We start from the raw sequence: 23,862 nt of genomic DNA, 5'->3' as shown, positions 1-23,862 counted from the left end.
ATGTTCTATCTAGTTCTAAAACTGCATCATATTAGCAAATGAAGTAGTTGTTCCTTATAATGAAATTTAATAACTGGTTAGAATAAACTAAGACCATTACATGAGGACAGTGTAAAATTCTAGGTAATTAACTTTTATGACCATCTAAAATTTAGTTTTAAACTTATAATTTAAGCATTATATATTGAACACTTACATTCAATTGTACAGAATGCAATTAATTTAATCTTAAAAAACACTAACAAAACTAAGGAAATAAGCACACACACCCTCGAATTAGTACACTCTCACCAATTCTACGACTGCAATAAATTTAATACTCTAAATAAACACTGGACAAAGCAGAGCACTGGCGAAAGAACTCAGAGGCTTTAACAAGTCATTTTATAATTTTTATGAGCTAAGAGAGTGGAGGCAAATGGAATTCTTAGAACATTACTTAAAAATAGATTTTTAAAGACAAGGGCCCCGACTCACTCTTATATACACACACAGAGTTCATCTGTCACAGACAGCAAATGTTGAATTTATACACTGTAGTTTCCAGCAGCATCCTGCACGTTGAGAATAATTAAATTAAACAAGGATGTCAGATCTATGGAAGATGGACCATTCAAATCGGTACAAGAAAGAACACAGCTGTTCTGGTGCTACTGCATATGTGATGTGCTCACTGCTGCTTCTCAAATGCAAAAACCAAGTAAATACCTGAAAAGAAAACAAACAAGTTAGAGGTTGGTTTCTCACATCCTCAGGGCAACAATCTCGGTCTTGTTCATAATTTGGTGAAAATTCTCAAGCAGCTTTTGAAAAGGAAAAATTCCATTATTTCTAGGAGTTCTTCAATAATTTTGAGTCATACTTAGGCAGATATGGGATCATAACTACTTACTTGAAAACAAGTATCCACTTACTGTAATAGTGACATCACAGCCTTGGAGAAAACCAATTTAACAGCTCTAAAAATCTCTACTGACCATTTAAGGAAAAAAAAAGTATAAAAGCAAAGAAAATGAAAACTGGAAAAACTTATGATTTAATTCTTTTTACCTGGAATAACTGCACTACTATGAGTACAGGGGTAATCTAAGTTTACTACTCAGGAGGGGAAAAAAACCCTAATAAAAATGGTAAGGAACACATATAACATGCATGTTAAAATTCATCCAATTATCCAGTTGTTGTGTTGTAGGGCCTGGTAAGGAAAGTGAGTCAAAAGTCACATGATAATCGACAGTTCCAGCCCCAAGAGCACTCTCCCTTAAATAAGGTTTCCGGCTTTGATGTGTGTTCACTCAAAGACATCTAAATGAATCTATAGTTCCCAATTCTGAACCACAATGAAGTTCAAACTTAATCTTCTTTTAAGATACTGATAGATTTTATGATTATGAAAACGATTGAGAAGACAAATCCTCAAAACACCACAAAAATGTTCAGGGTGTTCACTAGAACATTCACCCAGCGAGTCGAGATAAGAAGCCATGTGACGAGGAGGCCTTGCCCCTTGGGTCAACCGTAGAACAGGGGACGGATGAAGGATGGCAGACCACATAAAGGCCTCCCAATCCTCGAGTCCTCGGCCTTCTCCAACCCAGCCTGCACAGTAACACTACGGCAGTCTCCCCTAACACCATTCTGGTCATGCTATTCTTTACTCATTCTCTAGCTCTCGAGTCTTTTAGGAGAAATAAATATGGCTGGCAGCAGAATAGACAGATGGGGAGAAAATAGGCAGGGTGATCATCAACACTGTAGATTCTTCTTGAGGGGAAGGAAGCAGAGCAGCCTAAAGCACTCACTGGCAAGTCCTGAGGCTCAGGACAGGCCGGCATTGCTGAGCCTGCTGTGTACCTCAAGTGCTCTTTCTGGAGCAAACCCTGCCAAACCTACCCCAAACACATCTATACCCACTGCAGATAACCTGGCAGTCCTGACCTGCCTGGATCTAGGGTCATATAAAACCAGTGCTTAATTCCAGATCAGCAATGAATAACTTTCTCTCCTTTCTAACTCAAAAATTCTGGAAGTCTCACTAATTATATAAAATACCTTCTGTGCCAGCATTTCAACTGGGATTTAAACAAAAGAAATTTAAACCACTTCTAAAAGCAGATCAGCAACAATTCTCTTTTCTTCCACATTTAAAGCATCTTCTAAAGGAGCAGCAGGCTCTGGTAATACAAGCTAAATGATTAGACCAGTAGGAGTCTAAAATATAGCTTCTTAGACCGTGGCACCAGCCCACAAAGCCCTCCAGGTCAGAAAAATGTAATTCATCACAGAGCAGATGGACCCTGACACACTGATCCTGGCTGCCCTTTGGCCATTGTTCCTTTCCTATTGCTTTCCTCCTCTCTAACCCACCTTTTCTTCAACTGTCTGGGGGCATCTAATTCTTCACTTGTATATTACTGCTAAAGTCCATGTTTAATATAAAAATACAGTGCTGATCTGCAGCCAGCACCACCATCACGACCTTTGACCAAGGTCGTTCTGTTACACGGCACTTCGGGATTGGTGGGACATCTAAGGTAGTTGGCGTATCTCCACTCCAGGGAAACCAAAGAATTGTGTCGGTTTCTGCACATATTTCTATGTTTGTCAGAGATTACGTCTCTAATATCTTCCAATCCCATTTCTACCGAGGGCACCAATATTCTGAAACTGGCTCAAAGTGTGCCTTCTTCCCTTTTCCTCTCTCTCCAATTCAGCAAGTCCTAAGAATGTTCCTTTCCGTGGGTGTCCATGAGGCCATGGCTGCGAGTGTGGAGCACCTGGGCTGGCTCTCTGACCTCAGCCAAGCTATTTGCCTGCTTTCCTATCTGTGAAAAGAAGACAGAATTAATAGTAGTCTACTGACAAAGCTGTGAGGATTAAATGAGCCATAACACAGGAAAAGTTTCGAACAGCGACTGCGCCCAAGCTAAACACTCAGTAATATAAACTATTATTATTTTCCAGATTTCACTAGTTTTTATTAAGCTCTCCTTCATCTGTTTTCCCCATTACAGGAACTTCAGCATGTAAAACAGTGTGCCCAGAAGTCACTCATTTATGTCTGTTTCTTCTACTGGATAGTACACTTCTGGAAGGCAAAGAGGCAACATTTATTATTTTATCCTCCAAAGCCCTTTCGTAGATAACTTTATGTAAGTTAATATTCAAAATGTTTATCAAATGGGTTATCTCTGATTACCTTTGATTTTTCCTTCAACATAATCAACAAATATTTAACCAAAGAGTGGGAACTACCTTTTAAGTTGTCAGGGCAACCATATAAGGGTATCACCATCCTGGCAGGGAGGCTCTGGGACTTCACAGACTGGCCAGGCCTCTGACCTCTCCTCCAAAGACAGTTGCCTCACTTCAGAATGTCTCCACATCATGGCTGTTCCCAACCCACAACCCTCTAAAACATCCTGCTCAGTGCTGCTTCACTAAATGTTCTAGTATTTATTATGACTTCACTGTCAACGTCAGAGAGGCCAGAACCAAATAAAATACACAGAACTGCTCCATAAGCCAAAATTTCCAGCAGAAATGTAAGGTACAGACATCAAATACAGATGGCTTCATAGTAACAAGCAGACAATGAAAATAATGCTCGTCAAAGTTTACGTTAAGGAACATCCTGCAAATATTTTCTCTTGGCACTAAACTGCCGTGCAAGACGGGGAATTAGACATTTATAGGAATTTTGTGTATAACACAATCACCCCCCTCACACAAATTAGTATGTGTCAGAAAAATTCTAAAGTTTTCAGAGTTTAACAATCACTTTGAAACAATTTTTGAAAATGCCAGTAAATCTACACTGATCAGATACTCACTTGTAGCTTCCCATTCTGATTTACTTAAGGTTCCCTAAAATTTAAAAAAAAGAAAGAAAATTTCAGATTGAATATGCAAGTACATGTGTACTTATTTTTCAATAATGGACAGAGGTCTCCAAAACCCTAACTTCATTATAAATACACATACAATTTACTGTTAATATTATTGTAATCTGAATATAAAATAAATCAATGAGATTAACCTTTAATGCCACCTTCTCACCACTTTTGCGCTACTGCCAATTCTCTAAACCACTGATTCTCAACCAAAGGGTGAATCTGCATAAAGAGGGTATTCATGTGTAACTGGAAAAATTATCTAGCTTACATTTTTAACTTGGAAAATGGAAAAAAAAAAAAAAAAAAAAAAGAGGCCTATCTTGAAACATCAAATAATACTGCAGGAGGGAATAAGATTTTTGTGTTTTTACAAAGGAAATCACAAAATAAAGTATGTATCATACAAAGGAAATAAATTGTATTTAGTGATGTACTTGCTACTTTGCAAAGGCACTGAGTAACAAGACATACAGTGGCAAGTTTAGTAACTAATACAATTTTGAAGTGATAATTATGTAGCATTCATAATTAAGGAAAATGTGAACTTCCAAAAAGAAGTCAGAGAAAACGAAGATGTAACTTTTTCCCATCTAAGCTCATAAGCCCCTGAATTTTATCTATGGAACACCATGAGTCAGTAGTGTCCAGGTAAAGATACAATGGTATAGCAAGAAAACTCTCAAGCCAAGCCTATAACTTTTCTCCCATCCTTATTTCCTCCATTCTCAGTTCATTAAAGTACGTTTTATTCTATATTTTACAGTTACAAAAAGTTATCACAACTTAGGGGAAACAGACTACTGTGTATCTGATTTGTAACTCAGTGAACTCAAGTATTATAAACCAGTGAAATAATTTCCTAAGTTTCCATTTTTCTATTAAGTATGTTAAAAAATAAAAACTTACCAATGGCAACCTCACTTGACTGTTCTTCATGTACTTTGCTGCATGTTCATAGTCATCCGCCTTCTCAGATGCAAGTTTGGAATTCTCGTTTGCAGGATATGGCTAGGGAAGCAAGTGAAATTCCTAGTTGAGACATTACACTGAAATTTACAATTCCGACTTAAACACACAATCACTGAAATAAAATAATTAAGACAGTAATCTTTTTTTTTTTTTTTTTTTTTTGGTACGCGGGCCTCTCACCGCTGTGGCTTCTCCCGTTGCGGAGCACAGGCCTCCGGATGCACAAGCCCAGCGGCCATGGCTCACGGGCCCAGCCGCTCCGCGGCATGTGGGATCCTCCCGGACCGGGGCACGAACCCGTGTCCCCTGCATCGGCAGGCGGACTCTCAACCACTGCGCCACCAGGGAAGCCCCTAAGACAGTAATCTTTAAGTATTACTTCAGGAATACACACTACACATACTTTTGAAATATGAAAAAAAAAGGAGTGAAGGGAATCCTCTCTGAACAAAGCAGCTGCCATGGTCAACAATGAGCATGATCAGAGTATCTACAATCACAGAGAGTCTACACAGGGACTGAAGAGCATCCTGAATTGCCACCAAGGACCACCTGGCTGCAAACACCTTTACCTCCCTGACTCCTGGTCAAAGGCTTTTTCTGTTACGACTCTAAGCTGAAGGAAGTTATCAGAAGAGCTAAACATTCATTTGAACATTATGGTGACTTAGCGGCCATGGAAGTATGAACAGCAGCTGGAAATAATACAAATGAAATGCTCAGTCAACAGAACCTTGGGAGTTCCAGAAGAGAAGGAAAATATCCAGCCTCCAATACAGGTCGTCTCCATATTTATATAAAATCTGAAGAAGGGCCTCAAAAAAATGCTGTTTTTAAAGGTATGCTGGACAAATGTTTATTCAAATTACTTTGAGCACTATTTTTAATCCATTTTAACATCTCTTTATACTACAAAGTAAAGTGCTTTGTAATGCATGTAAATAAAAACAAGGAATTACACACTCATGTAGCAACCATCTACTCTGTAAAGGTTATATACTCTTTTAATTCCTTTCTTTGCCCTGTTACAACATACTAGCTAGCAAGGAACCCCTTTAGATGTACATCTTCCTGAAGAATTTTTAAGAAACTGATCCAGGAATGTTTACTTTGCTATCTTCTTTTTCCCCTTTATAAGTATTCTACAGTAAGATCAGACATTAGAAATTTAGCTATGTGTTTTCTGTTTAAAAAAGTATTTAGTTTTTTGGACTTCCATAGTGGGGAGAGGCCAGGGTGCTGCTGAACATCCTACAGGGCACAGAGCAGCCCCAAATGCCAACAGCCCTGAGGTTGAGAACTCTTATGTTAAAGCTCTGTCCTAGGTGCTGAAGAGTCTAGAGTTGGCACCAATAAGCTGTGTAATTTATATAAATACTGAGTGTGTACACGGCCTTGAAAGAAATCTCAGAGACAGCCAAACAAGCTTACTACGACCTGGAATTTTTACACCTTTTCTAAATACTCACCTCCAGGGCCTGCATTCGTTTTAACAGCATTTTATTTTCATTGTTCTTAATCTTTTCCTCATAGAATTCCAGAAATGTTTTTTTGTAGACTAGTTTCATATTGTACTTCTTCGCCATTCTGTCCAAAAAAGATTATTTAATGAAAAGGCTTCCAAAATATCTGTAATTCCACACGCAACAGTAACACCTTCTGGGCTTAACTAAAAACCTTTACAAATTCACAAGAGGACCATGCAAAATGAGTGAAGGGCAACACACCACTGACCTGAAGGAAATGTGCAGTTAAATCTGACTGGGTCACAGGGAACTACGGTAATGTAACAGACAGGCCAGGAAATGAAATGAAAGGCTGTGAGATGGGGACCACAGGCTGTAAGGAACACTTTTCTACCAACTCCATTTCATTTGACTTGATCCCTCACAGTGGCATTGAAAATAGTGGCCAACTTCCTTCTTAAAATAGTCTCTTTCATCTACTGGATTCCCTGGCAAGACACACTATTAATTTTTATCCTACATCTTGAACTGCTTCTTCACAGTTGGTTTTACAGGTTTCTTTTCCCAACTTCCAAATGTCAGGGTTCTGAAGAGTGTGGCCCAGAACCTTGCTCACTGTCACTCCCTGACGTATACAGCTTGCCAACAGCTACGGTAGCTCAGTCCTGGCCTCTGTCACTGCACTTCTCCCTAGAAATCTCCGCAAGGACTGCCACAAGCATGCTCTAACTCTCCACCTCCAGAGCTGAATCCCACTAGCCTGTTCTTCTGCCAATCTTTGCTATTTCAGTATATCCATCTAACGATCCATGCCTCCCCGTCTCTATGCCCAGTGTTCAGCACACCACCATGTCCTCTCCGTTTACCTATACAACATACTTCAAACAGGCCCACTTCTGACCCCATCACTCGCCACCATCCTGCTCCAACACCATCACCACAGCTGTACCACTTCGCTCGTTTTGCTGCTATTCTTACCCTCCCTCAACCAATTTCCCAACTGCAGCCAGATTATGCTTTTAGCAGTGCACAGGTCACGTCCCTCCTTCACACCCTTCACTGGCTCTCCAGCACACTTAGAGCACTATTCAAAAGCCTTTAACATGGCCTCTAAGGCACTCATTTATACAGGAGTGCTGCCTCATCTTGAGCAAGCTGGGCCCTGATTCCTCAAGGCCCAGTCACAGTGGCTTTCCTTAGGCTCCTTAACCTAGCCAAGCTCTGTCCATCCCACTTTGGGGCCTTCACACATATCATCCCTTACGCCTGAACACTCTCCCTTCCAGTCTCCAACGGGGCAACTAGACAGCCTTTAGATGTTGACTTAAACATCACTTTTTCCAAGGTGGCTACCTTAAATCCTCAATGACATTAGGTCCCCCTGTTATGCCTTGTGTGTGTATTTTTTCCGAGTGCATTTTCTGAAGTTGATTACTATGTAGCTGTAGACAACAAAAGGGAACCTGAGGATGATTTCAGGTAGCACAAAAGGAGGAGAGGAAGAAAGGGAAAAAGTCTGAAAGGGGACTTGTGAGGTGACAGATGAGGGGACAGAGTGAAGGAAACATTTGAGGGCCACTTGGATTTGCATATAAGAGGCATACGTAAGGCAGGAGTCCCTGTAATTAGTATTAGCCCTCCTTGGAAAGACAACATGAGTAAATATAAAAGCCTCTTCTATTCCAGGCAGTTCATTTTCTATCATAAATATCCAAAATGAGCCTTTACAAATGAAACCAAGCTTTAGCCCTAAGAAATACCATAATTACAAAGAACTGAGACTCAATTTGACCAATCTGAATAGGATTGCCATGTAAAAGCTAATTAATGAAATGGCAGAAGGGCATCTCAAAATCCCTGTGCATTTTCTGATTGTTTCCCTGAATGAATACCTGTCTTAATAAATAATTCAAAAAAATTTAAAATATTAAAGTGATACTTTATGACTTTATGTTTATAATCATTAGGCAATATAAGCAGAAAAGATTGCTAGTGTTTGCCTAGCATTAAAAAAAAAAAAAACTTTCATTTTATTCTTTATCTTTTGACATATACTCAAATCACCAACTTTGTCAAACACAAACACCAAGCTAACATACCAAACATATAAAACATACTAAAAACGTTTAATTTTTTTCTTTCATAAAGTTGAAGAGCATAACATTTTCCCAAAGTTTGCTAATTATAAGGAAAATGTGATATAAATTTAATTTTATAGTTCATATTTATAAATTGTGCATAGTATTTCCCATGTTTAGTCACATGCTACTTCATTTTCTTATATTATTGTATATAATTTTTATATATTGTAGAACTCCTGAAAATCCTACACCCATAATTTTACAAGCTGCCTGAGACATAATTCAAATAATCACCAGCCAAAAATAAGTAAAGCAATAAAGTTCTTCCTCTTCCTCAGTTAATAAAGGCTTTGTTTTAAAAAGAAGGGAACTGTAGTTTGGTCAGCTGTGACATGGCCTGCATTTAACTGGACTCTTCCATGTTACCTACCAGGGAGACCCCCAAGACCAAGAAAAGGCCTTGGGGCCTTACCTGAAATCCCAGCTTTTCCTGTGCCTGTGGTTTGCCAGGACTCCTAGGAATTCAGGTGCATGAGTGACTACATTCCTGAATCAGTATTTTATTATTGCCATTGCCCGTGAGACAGGCAATTTCATAAGCTATAGTGAAATATAAAGCCACTTTTAATACCTATCCCTGTCAAAAGGAGGATCTCTACTTTGGGAAGACTAATTTTATGTTACCAAAGTACCAGCAGTTACTTAAAAACAAGTCTTTTGCTATTTATAGTGTCAGTTATTTTCTTCCACAACTTGCAGGCAACAGGCTCCCTTTCTTGCCTACAGGATGAAATAATTCCAGGAATAAAAGAAACTAAATGAGTTAAGGCTGCAAGAGACCTATGGCACCAACCCTGGGTTTGAAGTTATTCATTTTTTTTTTTTTAAATAAGGCTATACTTCTTCTTAGGATCCCACTTAAAATAAGAAACAAACATAAACACTGATTTTTTTTTCATTTTCTTTCTCTCTTACACAAAAAGAGAACAGTTAACAGATTAATGACATTCTTACTCATTTAGCAATGGAAAATAGACCAAGAATTCAGGGACATCCACAACACCTTCCAAGTTGAAGTCATATTTGCAGCCAAATAAAGGATAAGCTCCTTTCTTCTCAAATTTCACAGTATATATTTCATTTCCAAATGATTCTGTTTCTGAAGCTTCAAGGCGTCTTCTATAAAAGTTATCCCCAAACCAAAGCAAAAAGATGAAATTTGTTATTAGGTCAAATTTATTTTGATCAGATTAAATATGGGAGGGGGACACACACATGATGCAATTTTATAAAGATTAGCTTTTAATTGGATTTGAGCTACTTTTAAGAAGCAATACACTAAAAGATCATTAACAATCTCACTAATAAAATTATGCTGGAAGTAGGTTTCACTATCATGACAGCTGGTTAAGTCCCAATACCTCACATCTGATCTGGAGTTTGTCTAGCAATACCACCTCTGGCTTTTTGGCTGGAAGTAACATCAGTCTCCAACTTACACAGAAAGATGTTTTAAAGGTTCATCAGCAAATGTGACTTTTTAACTTAAAATTTGAGATCTACTCAAATACATTATCAAAGTGCTCAGCCCTTATAAGATCAACACAGCATGTTCTATTAACTTTACTCCTAATAAACACTTGCTATTCTAAAATAAGCTTAATTTTGAGTATGTTATAAACCACAACATATAAAAGTACTTACATCAATTCAAAGCTATTGGGAGTGGTACCAATAAAATAGCCTCCAGGGCTCAATCTCTCACATGCATTTCTGAGCATGACGTCAGCCTGCTCATAGGACTCGAATGAGTAATGGCAGACAAACTGACAACTGCAGATGTCAAAGCACATTTCTGGGTCATGGAACTTATCAATCAAAAGTTCCTGAAACAAATTAAAATGGGTCAAGACTTTGAAGTTGGCTGCGACATAAAAATTTAGTGAATTAATTTCTAGAATTAGGATCCTTAAAATAAAAGTAGACATGACCTCCCACAACCTACCCTTTCTCATTACATATCATAAAGATCACAATAAAAACGTTCTTTCTTTCTGATTCAATAGAAGTTGATTCCCATTTTCATAGAAATTTTAAAAACTAGAGAATGCTAAAAAATATATCAAACATGACATTTAAAGGAGTTGATCCTTTAATTGGCTTTACTTGAAAACTAAAGTAAAATGATGTTGAACAGTAACTTGGGTTTAAAAAAAAACACAAAGCTGGTCTTTGGGACATTTTTTACTTTTTAGGCTGCGCCATGCAGCTTGAGGGATCTTTAGTTCCCCGACCAGGGACTGAACCCAGGCTACGGCAGTGAAAGTACTAAGTCCTAACCACTGGACCACCAGGGAACTCCCTGGGACATCTTTTTAAAATGCAAAAGTGTTTTTAAAGGTTTCCAACTTTCTAGCACTTTTCCTTCCCCTTTCACAACTGCAAACAAAATGTGTAGGGTTACAGGTATCTATAATAGTTCAATGAGCTAAGGAGTCAGAAAAGAAATGTTCAAGGGGGGACTTCCAGCATTTCGAGTGCCTCTATAGTCTTGAACTTCAGCTGTTAAAGAGATTCGGAAACAGGTGTCACCAGACTGTGATATGTTGGGAAACCACCAAAACAAATTACAAGGTAAACAAAATGAAGTGCAGATCTATTTCAAAATACTAGAAAATAAATCGTGTTGAAACACAGAAGCAACAAATGATTTCCAAAGTAAAAGTATTAAAAGCTAAAAATTCCCAGAAGTATTCACTGGGTCATTTAAGGAAATTTATCATTAATGGAATTTCTAGTTGAAACTGAAAATCCATGTCCTGAAGATTTTTAATGTTTCAAAGCAAATTTTTAAAAAATGAGCTGATTTTTAAAGTAAACCATTTACTCATATTAAAAATATACAAAAATATACAAACAGACAAATAAAAAAAATACATACCTTTGAACAATCAGCAGTTATAAATTCTGCACTGAAAATATATTCATTATCACGACAACGATTCTTCATGTCCTCGTACCGCTGCTGACACTGTTTGACAGAAACATCAGCAATATCTGGAAGGGGGACGGGTGTTAGTAATGTCAACAAAGGCCCACAGAGTTAAAACAGAAATGCAAAAATGGCACAAATCTACACTTCATCTCAACTTTTAAACTTTGGCAGGGAATCTAGCCTTAGAAAAGCAGAAAGGTTCTATTTCCTTCAAAACAAAAGAGAAGAAAGTCTTTTGTTCCAATGGAAATGCCCTCTTATTTTTCAAAAGGAATTAACCACTTTCTCAATAGGTACTGACAACAGGAAAGTTCTACCATGATTTTTAAATGCTTATTCAAATTTAAAAGCAGAAAGTTTAAATTCCAATTTGGATTATAAAACCTAACACTATATGCCCAGCTCTTTATAGTTTCTTAATAAAATGTTATTTGCCTTTTCCCAGTGTTGAGATTTGCACTGCGGGTACAAAAGCAACGGTGGGTACCTTGTCATGAATACAAGGTAGGGGCACCAATGGTACTGGTAATACTTGATATATTCTTCACTGCTATAAGCCAGCACAGAAAGAAAAAAATCCAATTTCATTTAAGAATGTCCTTGATAAGCAGTAAAAATTAATTTTATGAAATCTTCAAAACATTTCTGCTACGTAACAAAGTCTGCCTGAACAGGACTGGTGTGACTGTTCTGTAAGGTGTACTGCCCACTTTTTTCAAACAAAATTGTTCCACTTAAAGAACCACTGACAGACAAACTGGTTATTCAGACTTCGTAATTTGGCAGACCTTTTCTTCTAGTGAAAAAAATGAGCCTGACATTTCATGAAAACTATGGACTGTATTTGTTACCAATGATAAATCTGAGCTTTCAAATGAAAGTTCCAACTCTGACAAACTCGTATCTACCACCACAGGCTGGGCATCTTCCCAATACTTAAGACTTTTCTGATCGATGGTGATATTAAACAAATGTGATTTCCTGATGTCAACATTTAGAAGATTTGCATAACTTTAGTGAACATTATTTTCCAAATATTTCAAAATCTTGCAGGGCGAAGTGCAAGATAGACCAATGGATTTAAATATAACAGAACACAAAAAGTTCACCAATATGGTTTCAGATTCCACGCTGTAACTAACCTTTAAAGGAACTACCACTTGCTGAATTTTGATGTAGTATCAAAGATACTACATATCTTCAGTATCCTCAATTATCTGAAAAGACTATTAAAATACTCCATTTCACAACTACTCATCAAATAAAATAACACATCAAAACATACTGATGCAGAAACAGGTGTGAGAATCCAACTGTCTTCTATTATCCCAGACTCTAAAGGAATTTGCAAAAGTACTTTTAAAATGCCAGTCTTCTCACTACATTTTATCTGTAATAAATATTTTTTAAATTCTCGGTTTTAATTCCTATAATCAACAGATATAACCACATATGCAAAAGCTTTCTGGGGTCCTCATTTTTAAGAATGTACTGTGGTCATAAAACCAAAAACTTTGACAAGTGCCAATTTAGGCAATACTACTCCACAGGTGGTGCTGGGCACATCCCACAGGAAGGAACATGACATCATCTTATCCCTCTTCAGGGTTAAGACTGACCAGCAGATTCAGGCACTTGATTCATCCAGTTAAGTTCCTATTAACTTTTCACCTAATAGCTTAGATCTATAATTTTACCAAGCGTGGAAAAATTTATTCATCATGATTTTTCAATAAAGAGGAACTTCTCTTTTCAACCATTTGGTTACGTTGAAATATGGTTTATACAGGGTTAGAGAAGATAAATACTCACCACCCCCTCCCTTAGTTTATGAATTTCAGAATAATGAGTAAGTTTCCTTGCTCCTTCCAAGTGTGAAAAATGAGATTTTTTCCCTTTATTTCATGTTTCAATCCACTGTAATCACTGCCTTTTTAAATTAATTAATTAATTAATCTTGGCTGCGTTGGATCTTTGTTGCTGTGCGTGGGCTTTCTCTAGTTGCAGCAAGTGGGGGCTACTCTTTGTTGCAGTGCACAGGCTTCTCACTGTGGTGGCTTCTCTTGTTGTGGAGCATGGGCTCTGGGTGCGCGGGGATCAGTAGTTGTGGCGCATGGGCTTAGTTTTAGTTGGTCCGCAGCATGTGGGATCTTCCCAGACCAGGGCTTGAACCCATGTCCCCTGCATTGGCAGGCAGATTCTTAACCACTGTGCCACCAGGGAAGTCCCTTGTAATCACTCTTTTTTAATGACGAAACTATCCTATCTTTGACCAGTGAAAGCCGTTTCAAGTTTTTCTTTCTGTGCTGGCTTATAGCAGTGAAGAATATATCAAGTATTACCAGTACCATGGAGTCCGACATGACTCCAATCCCTGTTTTTAACACCATCAGTAAAGTCTCATTACTCATTTTAGAAAACACCCATCTCATGCCTAGCCCCCAGACATCTTGTGGTAAGGTATTTTGGTGTTATGTCCATAATGAGATCTTTCTTATTTACATTTACCTGACAGATCACAAATTATTCTTTCCCATGCCATTATCTGTCTTACCAGTACAAACTAGCTTGTCAATTCTTCCCTTTTTCCACTTGAGCAAATCTCCACCTTTACCACATCCCAGGTCCAAAACAGTGATATCACGTTTTTTTTTCAGTCGCACCTTTTCTAAAAATTCTCCTAAAAGAGAAAATTAAGTCATAATAAATGATCTCTTCTCCATTTTTACTAAAGCATAAACTGTTACCCCTAATAACCTACTAACTTCTGCCTGACACATACAGTAAGTCCCCTACATACAAACTAGAGAACTTTCAAAGATGTGAACGTGTGTTCGTATGTCCAATCACGTAAGTTAGTTCATGTGTCTGGTGTACATCGTCACATGCATGCTCTACAAGTGGTCGTGCTTTTGTGTATTTTATGGTACAGTACTGTACAGAGTACAGTATTATTTCAAGCCCAGAAGGTCCAGAAGCTAGTGTAAAAGCAGTGGTGATGTAGCTGGTACTGCTAAGAAGCGCGGGTTGTTGTAATGTACTACTGTACTTTTCAAGGAACTGTACTGTAAGATTAAAAATATTTTCTTTATTTTTTGTGTTTGTTTTTTATGTATTATATGTGTAAGAAGTTATTATAACCTATTACAGTATAGTACTATAAAGCAATTGTGTTAGTTGGGTACCCAGGCTAACTTCGTTGGCCTTACAAACAAATTGGACTTACGTACGTGTTCTCAGAACAAAACTCGTTCATGTGTAGGGGACTTAATGTAATATAAACACATTCATTTATGTAATTAATTCATAACTTCTAGAAAATATTTCAAAATTTGACTAATTAACTTGATCCTTCAGCATTAAAGATGAAAGAGTATGTGTCTGGTATTTTAGAATCTGGTTATTTTCAGAATTTGATTCAACATTAAATAGCAAACATTTTATTTTTTGTCTCTCATTTTATTAAAAAGAAGTTTAATAGTACAAAAAAGGCACATGACCTTGGTGGCTCAATAGCAAACATTTAAAATTCTAATTAATACAAGAATACCCAACACTTGCTCATGATAAGAAAAAAATTATTCATAATTTTTTGTAGTTCTCTTTCCAAAGCTAAGTGTTTAGCTTATTATACACTTAATAATTATGGGATCACAAGAGACCTTAATTTTGATAAGAGATGTCAAGCTTACCTCTAAACTAGTCAAAAAACTATACATACCTCTTAATTTTACTATCATCAGAATTCTTAAAAACTCTGAAATAAAAATGGAGTCTTTTATCCCAATCTACCAAATCACATTAAGATCCAAATAACATTAGCATGTCCCTTACATCAACAGCCAAATGGTTCAAACATCAGTTAAAGGCATATTAATATTCTTAGACAATGAAATATTCAGCAATTCTAAAATTGGATAAAATACTGAATCCTAGATCTACTCTTCCTGTCTTGATCATTCTGAGTTTAATGTTTTCTATTTCTAATGCTTTCTATTTCTTGTAGTATTCTGACTGCTAGAATATTCTGTATAAATACTTCTGCCTTTCACTGTCACAGAAATACAAGTGTTCCATATTCAACTTTCTGCTATGAATCTTAAAAAACCAGCATAAAATATAATACAGAAAGAGTGAAAATAAGAATTATAAAATCTCTTTATTTCCACTTAAGATTAATGAGAGGTGAAATCTTCATGAAACATTATTCAAAGTTATCTTTATCACATTCAAGCACCGTACTCAACTATCACTAGCTATAAGCAGCAACAAGGAAGCAGAAAATGAATGACAAAGAATGGGTGTTGAGAAGAGAAAGAAAAAAGGCAGCAAGGGAATTTGGCACAGACCACACTGATTACAGCAGGACCAGAAAGACAGGTGCAGATAGCAAAGCACCCATTGAGAGAGTTGCTCGAACAGCTGAAGAAGAAATAATACTATGAATATGCTGAGAGAGAAATTTTTGTTAAGTCTGACATACGTGTTTTTAAAAACTACCCAATTCCCTGTTTATTAAAATAATACAACTAACAATGTGAAAAATAGTGCTGAACTTTAAAATATTTATTCAATGAATAAATACATGAATAAACAACACATTAGGAAAAATACTCAGTAATAACTTATCTGCATTACTGAGGATGATGAGGAAAGGAAGAGAAAAACTGAAAAGAAATTAGGAACAGCACCCAAAGATTACGAGTATAAAGTAAAAATGCCATAATAAGTAACCTAAAAAAATAAATAAAAAGAAGTTCATTTTTTCATTTACCCTGGCTGACAAGTAGCAGTCAAATAAGTCTTATTTTTATAATAAAACAAAGAAAAATATTAAAATGTGTTCGAAATAATGAGTCTAGTTGCCACTCCTGATACTTCTCAGAATGGATAATTTATCTTTTAAAATTACTAAATTATCGTTAAAACTAGTAGAAAGTAGCCATAATTAGCACTTTATTCTTTTCAGTGTAAATATGAAAGCATTCTCACTTTTTCTGAGGTTGGCTTTTAAGAAAACAAAAACAGAAACCAAAATTAAAAACAAACCTTTTTGTGAAAAACTTCAAAATCTACTGGCTTTTAAAAATTCTCTAATCTCAGGTAAGTGACTATTTAATGTACTTGATACACAAAGCAATAAATATATTCTGAATCATATTTCCTCCACTGACTTCCAAAGGTGAGTTTCCATAGATAAAATGCTGTCTAAAAAGCTGAATGTCTTCATCAATCCTCAAAGTAAACTTTATTTCTTCCCAGAAGAAACAAGTTCAATGGACAATCAATACACATGATGACCTTTACCAACTCATTAAAGGCCTAGAGATAAAAAATCATGGCACTGCCCATTTTCGTGACCTAATGGAACCCAAATGTCTAATTCAACAATATATCATTGCTCCAAAACTATTAGAGCAAAATAGATTATTTAATAGCACTAGGATAGCTTGATACTAAATGTAAAAGCACGCTGCCTTCTGCAAGCCTGATTAATTCATCAACTTAATATTAATTAAACACTCATTGCTATCTTATGTAGTCAATCATAAGTAAATATGAAAAGAATTTACCTAAAAGGCTTAGTTTCAGTTTTGGCTCCAGTTTTATAAAGCCAAGCTTTGATGATTAAATGAATAGTAACTAAAGACCTAGTAGCTTTGTGTATGATTAACCATTTGGGGAGTAAAAAATGAGACATAAGCTGAAATTAAAAATTCAAAACTATAAATCAAAAAACAAACATACCAATGAGGACACTTTTCATCCAATTATTGAAGTTTCTTAGGTAAAAAATCCTACTTTGGCTACGCTTCTCCAAACCAACTTCCTGGAGTTCATTGTAGTGAGCGGCCACTGCTGAGCTGTGTCCTTCTTCCAAGTTCTGAAAATAAAAGAATGGAATAAAATTAAGAAGTTGAACATGAAAAAATTAGTCTAAGAGAGCATCTGACCTATATACGGATAAAATACTACTGAAATTGGTAAACTTCATTAAGCAATAGCATAACCACAGAAATCCTAAATATAATCACATGGAAGATTTTCCCGTTCCCCATTTTTTTTTTTTTTTGTGGTACGCGGGCCTCTCACTGTTGCGGCCTCTCCCATTGCGGAGCGCAGGCTCCGGATGCACAGGCTCAGCGGCCATGGCTCACGGGCCCAGCCGCTCCGCGGCACGTGGGATCCTCCTGGACCGGGGCACGAACCCGCGTCCCCTGCATCGGCAGGCGGACTCTCAACCACTGCGCCACCAGGGAAGCCCCCGGTTCCCCATTTTTAAAAACATCTCCTGATTTAAAAAATTTTCATGTATAGAATTTTGATGTTAATGTATTAATAAAACCAGTACTCTTCCAGAGTTCTGATTTATTCAATTCAGTAAATATCAGTCAGTGGATGAAGTTCCTACAAGAATATAAAATAGAAATAATACATTTATTATATTATTATAAAATTGCTGTGGGCATTAAGTGAGATAATATACACAAAGAGATGGGAACTCAACAGGCTGTGTTCAGTGTCAGTGATTTATATTATTTGCTATTAACCTAATTCAAGTTTCAATTTGTGCTCTCTATCTAAGACCCTAAGCATTCTGCAAAAATGCCAGGAAGGTAAAGGGCTTCAGATCCCCCCCACTCCTCTGCTCAACCAAAGTGTTTCATCTGACATGTAAAATAGGTAAAAGGTTTAAGATTTTCACTTGAAAAAAGGATTCCACTGCTAGTAAAAGTTTGAAAATTACATTTATGATACAAGCTCCTCTCTATTACAAAGACTTGCATTCCACCAATGACAAACATGTGGATTATCTGCCACTTTCTTCCCGAGGAGTGATGGCAGAATTTTACCCATTCATTGAGAAATCCAGATTCCAACTCAGATCCCGCCACAATACAGTATTCCCAGATGAAAATGACTTGCTATCCCTTGCTTTATAATATTCTTGCTAAATACCAGGCTTAGCTAAAATTGTATGTAACTACCCTAATAAGAAGTGGAAACACTGTAGTTTAAGGAATTACATTAAGAAAAGAATGTAAAGCTGGGTATCATCTTGATATTTACCACTTTAAGTGATAATCTCAAATAATTCCAACACAAATGAACACCTAATTACAAAAGAAAAAAAGAGGATGAACACCTAATTAAAAGAAAAAAAAGAGATGAACACCTAATTAAAAAGGGAAAAAAATGAACACCTAGTTAAAAAGGAAACAAAATTTAAAAATTAATTAGGAACACCTAATTAAATCATCTGGACCTTACACTGTTGTGTTTTTGAAAGTACTAAGAAAAAGCAAACTATAAAAACTACCTTTCAAGTTTCTAGTCAAATAAGATTTCTGAAATAAGATAAAAATTATCTCATTAGCAGAAGTTGTGCCTACATAGAAAATAACTAAATTACAGGAGTTAAAACCCTATTCTATCTTAAGACGATGTCTATTAAAAATAGAACATTCCTACAGATGGTCAAAAAACACATGAAAAGATGCTCAACATCATTAATTATTAGAGAAATGCAAATCAAAACTACAATGGGGTATCACCTTACACAGCTCAGGATGGCCATCATCAAAAAGTCTACAAACAATAAATGCTGGAGAAGGTGTGGAGAAAAGGGAGTCCTCGTACACTGTTGGTGGGAATGTAAACTGGTACAAACTGTACAACCACTATGGAGGTTCCTTAAAAAACTAAAAATAGAACTACCATATGATCCAGCAATCCCACTGCTGGGTATATATCCAAAGAAAACCAGAATTCGAAAAGATACATGCACCCTAATGTTCACTGCAGCACTATTTACAATAGCCAAGACATGGAAGCAACCTAAATGTCCATGACAGAGGAATGGATAAAGAAGATGTGGTACACATATACAGTGGAAAATTACTCAGCCATAAAAGAAATGAAATAACGCCACTTGCAGCAATGTGGATGGACCTAGAGATTATCATACTAAGTGAAGTCAGTCAGTCAGAGAAAGACAAATATCATGATATCACTTATATGTGGAATCTAAAAAATGATACAAATGAACTTATTTACAACACAGAAATAGACTCACAGACTTGGAAAACAAATTTATGGTTACTGAAGGGGTAAGGTGGGAGGGAGGGATAAATTAGGAGTTTGGGATTAACATATACACACTACTATATATAAAACAGACAATCAACAAGGACCTACTGTACAGCACAGGGAACTCTACTCAATATTCTGTAATAACCTATATGGGAAAAGAATCTGAAAAAGAATGGATATATGTATATGTCTAAGGGAATCACTTTGCTGTATAGCTGAAACTAACACAACATTGTAAATCAACTATACTCCAATATAAAATAAAAATTAAATTTAAAAAATAGAACATTCTTAAGTTATTAAAATTATGTAAAAAAAAAAAAAAAAAGGTATTATTTCACAACTGCTCCAGATTTCAATCTGACATATTCCATTATGAATAAAAGAAAATACACTCAAAATACCTTTTGCTTTTCAGGAACATCTTCAAGTTCTATTTTTCTCCTTTTCTGAGTGCCATCTCCAGTAGGTTCATTTTCTGAAAAACCATCAGTTTCCATTCTTCTTTTCCTTGAAATGCCTTCATCATCACCAGAACCTTTTTCCTCTGGGGCAATTTCAGCATCAAGTTTTCTTTTCTTGGATGGAGTGTCTTCCCCACAACTAGAACTTTCCTTTACAAGATCATCTTCAAACTCCATTTTTCTCTTTTTTGGAGTGTCTACTTGCCCACAAGTAGGAGCCTTTTCAGAAAGCTCAGTCCCAGGAGAGGTTGTGTTTTCATTAACAATGAATGAAGACTCTGTTTCTGAATCCATTGATGTTTTTGCCTCTTCATGAGAGATCTTTTCACATTCCTCTGCTTTTGCAGAATTTTCCATTTTTGATTACTTAGATGGTAAAACTTCATGAACTAACACTGGAATGGCAAAAATTTCATATTACTTGTAAACGTAATGCTGAGACTTTAAAAACAATTTAAACCAGAAACTAGCCATTTAATTTCAGCGATCAACTAAGAGTTTAAAAAACCTCATTAAAGAATATTGAAAACAATATTGATATATATTGCATATGAATTTCTGAAAATGCTAATGTGGAAGTACTAATTATAATCCCGGAACACTTCTACAATCTTGTCCATAAAAGTCACCACTGGCATTAAAACTGACAAATGAAGTCGTGGTAAATGAAGTCTGTTCCATTTCTATCCTGATCCTTACCCTACAGCCTTGGTTCCCCAAATGTGCGCTGGACACTATAACAAACTGATATGGGCACAGGAGAATATTTCAAAATTTAAGGCAAAGGTAGTGACATCTGACATCTGGAAGATATCACAGATACAGCTTCAAGTAGAGCATAGTTTTAACTGAGTAGATTGCACTACATTTCTTTAAATGACACCAGAACCTTGTGAAGCTGAGACTGGTGGTACCACAGAAAATCAGTGTAAAACAGGAAACGAAGTTGGTGTCAAATCCGATCTCAAAGCTTGAGAAGATATCCAGTACTCAACAGATGTACATATTCCACTAGTATGCATTCATGGTTAGCTAAGAATTAAACACAATTTTTTTCAATCTGTGCATTATTTTTAAAAACAAATTTGTTAGGACACGCTTATTAAATTGTTTGGACTAAACTATTTAGTAAGGGAAACTGCTACGTATTTCTTTTGGCCTAGCGACACTGAAAACCAAGAACAGGAGAAGTCTGGGAACCTACAGTTGACTTCTAAAATCCTTACTTCGTAATGGGTGTCAGAATTAGGTAGAAAGTGAAGAAAGTAGAAATGGGTGGACAAGAAGTTTCAAGACCCAGCCTGCAACTTAATGACCATTAGTCTCTTTCAAATGTTCTTAGGCCTATGTGTGAAATGGGAGGGGGAGAAAAATAAGCGAGCTATTTACTGACAGGAATTTATTGTCATTCAACAAGTTGAGTGAACGCCTACTACAGAGAAGCTCAATAAGACACTATGTGAATTCGTCTTCAAGAAGTTTACAGCTGATATACTATTAAAATGTTAGGCTGTATTATTCAAAATGGAAAATAAAAAGCAAAAGTACAAAAATCAGTGAGATTCAGCAAATTCAGAACCTGAAAATTATGAAGGGGGGTGTTCCCTGTAAAGAAACAGAATAAGAAATAAAGTCGCTTAATGGAATGGGTAAAAACAAGTCACTCGAAACCGGGAAGGGTTTCAAGGGATATTAACTTTCACTACCCAGGGTTTGAGGTAACAACATACCAAGACATGCCAAAACAGGAAGAAATGAATCAGAGAGAAAAAAAATTACCCAGAAATGTAATTTTCTGAATACTGCTTAAAATGATTATCTAGTAAAACTATCCACCAAATTATCAAGTCCCTATCCTCTACTCCCTACCATTTATTTCTTAATAAGGAAATAGAAACTGGTTTTAATTTCAAATAAACCAATGTAACTTATCCTTAGCTATAAATAATTTTAGCTGTAAGTGTAATATCTAAATTCACTATTGGGAATAAAAGTTAATTTTATTTATATTGATCTGTAACTTTTCCAGATGAGATGTTCTAAAGACAATTCGGTCAGAATAAACGACACGGATTTCCAAACGAACCCAGAGATGGATAAGACTGAGGCCGAGCGTCTAAGGTGAACAAAGAGTAAGGTCCAGACCCAAGAGGGCTGTCCTTCGGAACCCTCGAGGAAGAACTCAGGTACAGAGTCGACAGATACACCGATGCGCATGAACGACCACACCTGCATCTCGGTGACCTGCGCGGCAGTCACACCCGAAGTTTCACGGTAACCGCCGGCCCGGGGACTCGAGCTCAAGCAGGTGAGCTCCACGCCCAACCCGCCGGCGGGCCGGGTCTCCGCGAGCCCGAGGACGCACTGAGCTGCCCCGGCGGCGCCCGGCTCAGGTTCCAGTCCACTACGCAGGCCAGGCGGCCGGCCGCTGCGACTCCGGCAGCCCGGAGGGCCTGAAGTCGCTCTAGGGCCCCTCGAACCCGGGCCGGCTCTGCGCGGACGGGCGTCAGCGCCGACGGACCCGGCACCGCCAGCGGACGGAGGGCCTCTCCCACCGGGGCGGGCGCGGCTACACACAAAGAATACGGAACCCTGCGTTGCAACCTCACACTCACCGTCCAGCCATCCGCAACTCTGTTTGCGGAAGCGGCTCCGCGCCACGCGCACGTTGTGACGTCACTTCCGGAGAGTGCGGGTCACGTGGCCCGGAACCCCGAGTCCCGGCGTGCCGCGCGCGCCGTGCTGAGGGCGCCGGCAAGAGCGGGTGGGATTCAGTGGTTGGTGGGGCTGGTGTGTTGGGCGGGCGGGCCGGAGGCTGGGTCGCCTGAGCACGCGGCTTTCGGCGCCCTGACCCACGCTCGGCTGGTGGCTCTGCGGAGGGACACGGCGGGGGCTCCAAGCGGCCGCACGGCGGGGAGCGGCGGCGGCGGTCTCAGGTCCTGAGATATCCTGGGTCGAGGCCTCTGGGGGCGGTGCCGGGAAGTCGGCGGGGCCTCCTCGACGTGGTACGCGGTGGTGAGCGCCCCCGGGGCAGACAGAGGTCACCCCGCCTTTCGCTGTGCGCCGGTGTCGTGCAAACCCTGTCTGTGTGGCGGTTTTCCAGCCTCCGCTCTGCCACCTTCACCCTTTGCTCTGCCCTTCCTTGGACGCCGGCCGGGAGGGGCCTGGGAGCCCCCGCGCTCGGACTTGCTTCGGAAACGCGCGGCGCCCTATTTCTCCCTGGGGACCGCGGGTTGCTCCCTACCGCCGCATTCGGGAGGTCCGCCAGACCTCTCTCGAGAGGGCCGTTCTCATCTGTCAGACTCTGAAGGAAGGGGCAGCCCACACCTGTTTAGGAGAAACGCCTCACTGGTAGTATCTGTGTTTTCTGGACTTTGGTATGGGATGGTTGGGGAGTCAACACGCTTTGTTCGTCCTTTCCCTTAAATTTCTACTGGAGAGTCGCAGATACCTGCTTCCCACCCCAGACTAGGGTCAAAACTGTGCCTGTGGACCTAAAATTGTTGATGCTTTGTGCCTCAGCGCCTCGCACCTGAAGGGTGTAAAACGTGATCAGAAATGCGTTTTCCGGGGCTTCCCTGGTGGCGCAGTGGTTGAGAATCCGCCTGCTGATGCAGGGGACGCGCGTTCGTGCCCCGGTCCGGGAAGATCCCACATGCCGCGGAGCGTCTGGGTCCGTGGGGAGAGGCCCGCGTACCACACACACACAAAAAATACGTTTTCCATTATTCTTTACCAAAATTGATCCGTATAAAAGCAGCTTTGGAAATAGGTTCACTAACCTGCATACTTGTCAGTAGACGCAGTTATCTTAGCCGGTAGACTTCGCTTGGGGGAAAGCAACATTCGCAGCATGTACTTTACAATCGAGTCAAAATTCTAAATTGTGGGCACTAA

The 23,862-nt window shown here is 38.3% G+C and overlaps 2 protein-coding genes across 6 annotated transcripts in view; one reads left to right on the top strand and one right to left on the bottom strand.

Annotated features, from left to right (window-relative positions):
* Positions 1-294: 294 nt before the first annotated feature.
* On the bottom strand, positions 295-22,670 carry RNMT (RNA guanine-7 methyltransferase). 3 transcript variants are annotated; one of them, XM_059039874.2, is made up of 11 exons: positions 22,581-22,670; positions 19,906-20,360; positions 17,156-17,291; positions 13,962-14,087; positions 11,354-11,469; positions 10,117-10,298; positions 9,427-9,591; positions 6,335-6,452; positions 4,803-4,904; positions 3,834-3,867; positions 295-708 (listed from the first exon to the last, which is right to left on the bottom strand). In XM_059039874.2, the coding sequence occupies exons 2-11, from the start codon at positions 20,320-20,322 to the stop codon at positions 671-673; spliced, it is 1,434 nt and encodes a 477-aa protein (XP_058895857.1). In that variant the 5' UTR covers positions 20,323-20,360; positions 22,581-22,670; the 3' UTR covers positions 295-670. The 3 variants fall into 3 exon arrangements, with proteins under 3 accessions (XP_058895857.1, XP_066871393.1, XP_066871392.1); XM_067015292.1 differs by having other exon boundaries at positions 22,195-22,599; XM_067015291.1 differs by lacking the exon at positions 22,581-22,670 and adding an exon at positions 22,052-22,578.
* The window catches only part of FAM210A (family with sequence similarity 210 member A), a 29,047-nt gene continuing 27,828 nt past the window's right edge, over positions 22,644-23,862 (top strand). Inside the window, exon 1 of one of the 3 annotated variants that reach the window (XM_067015293.1) lies at positions 22,644-23,316. The gene's annotated coding sequence lies outside the window, so the exon portion shown is untranslated. The remainder of the gene's footprint in view (positions 23,317-23,862) is intronic. The other 2 variants (XM_067015295.1, XM_067015294.1) reach the window with 2 other exon arrangements.

The sequence above is a fragment of the Kogia breviceps genome, chromosome 15 (genome assembly GCF_026419965.1).
Source record: "Kogia breviceps isolate mKogBre1 chromosome 15, mKogBre1 haplotype 1, whole genome shotgun sequence".
Lineage (NCBI taxonomy): Eukaryota > Metazoa > Chordata > Mammalia > Artiodactyla > Physeteridae > Kogia > Kogia breviceps.
This window is presented reverse-complemented; position numbering and strand designations above follow the sequence as displayed.

Excerpts from the sequence above, each read along its gene's own strand:
- RNMT (XM_059039874.2), bottom strand. The coding sequence starts at position 20,322 with ATGGAAAATTCTGCAAAAGCAGAGGAATGTGAAAAGATCTCTCATGAA. Across the intron at positions 11,470-13,961 it reads TGACAAGCTAGTTTGTACTG|ATATTGCTGATGTTTCTGTC; the intron begins GTAAGACAGATA and ends TCCCCCTTCCAG. Across the intron at positions 4,905-6,334 it reads AACGAATGCAGGCCCTGGAG|CCATATCCTGCAAACGAGAA; the intron begins GTGAGTATTTAG and ends TTGCTTCCCTAG.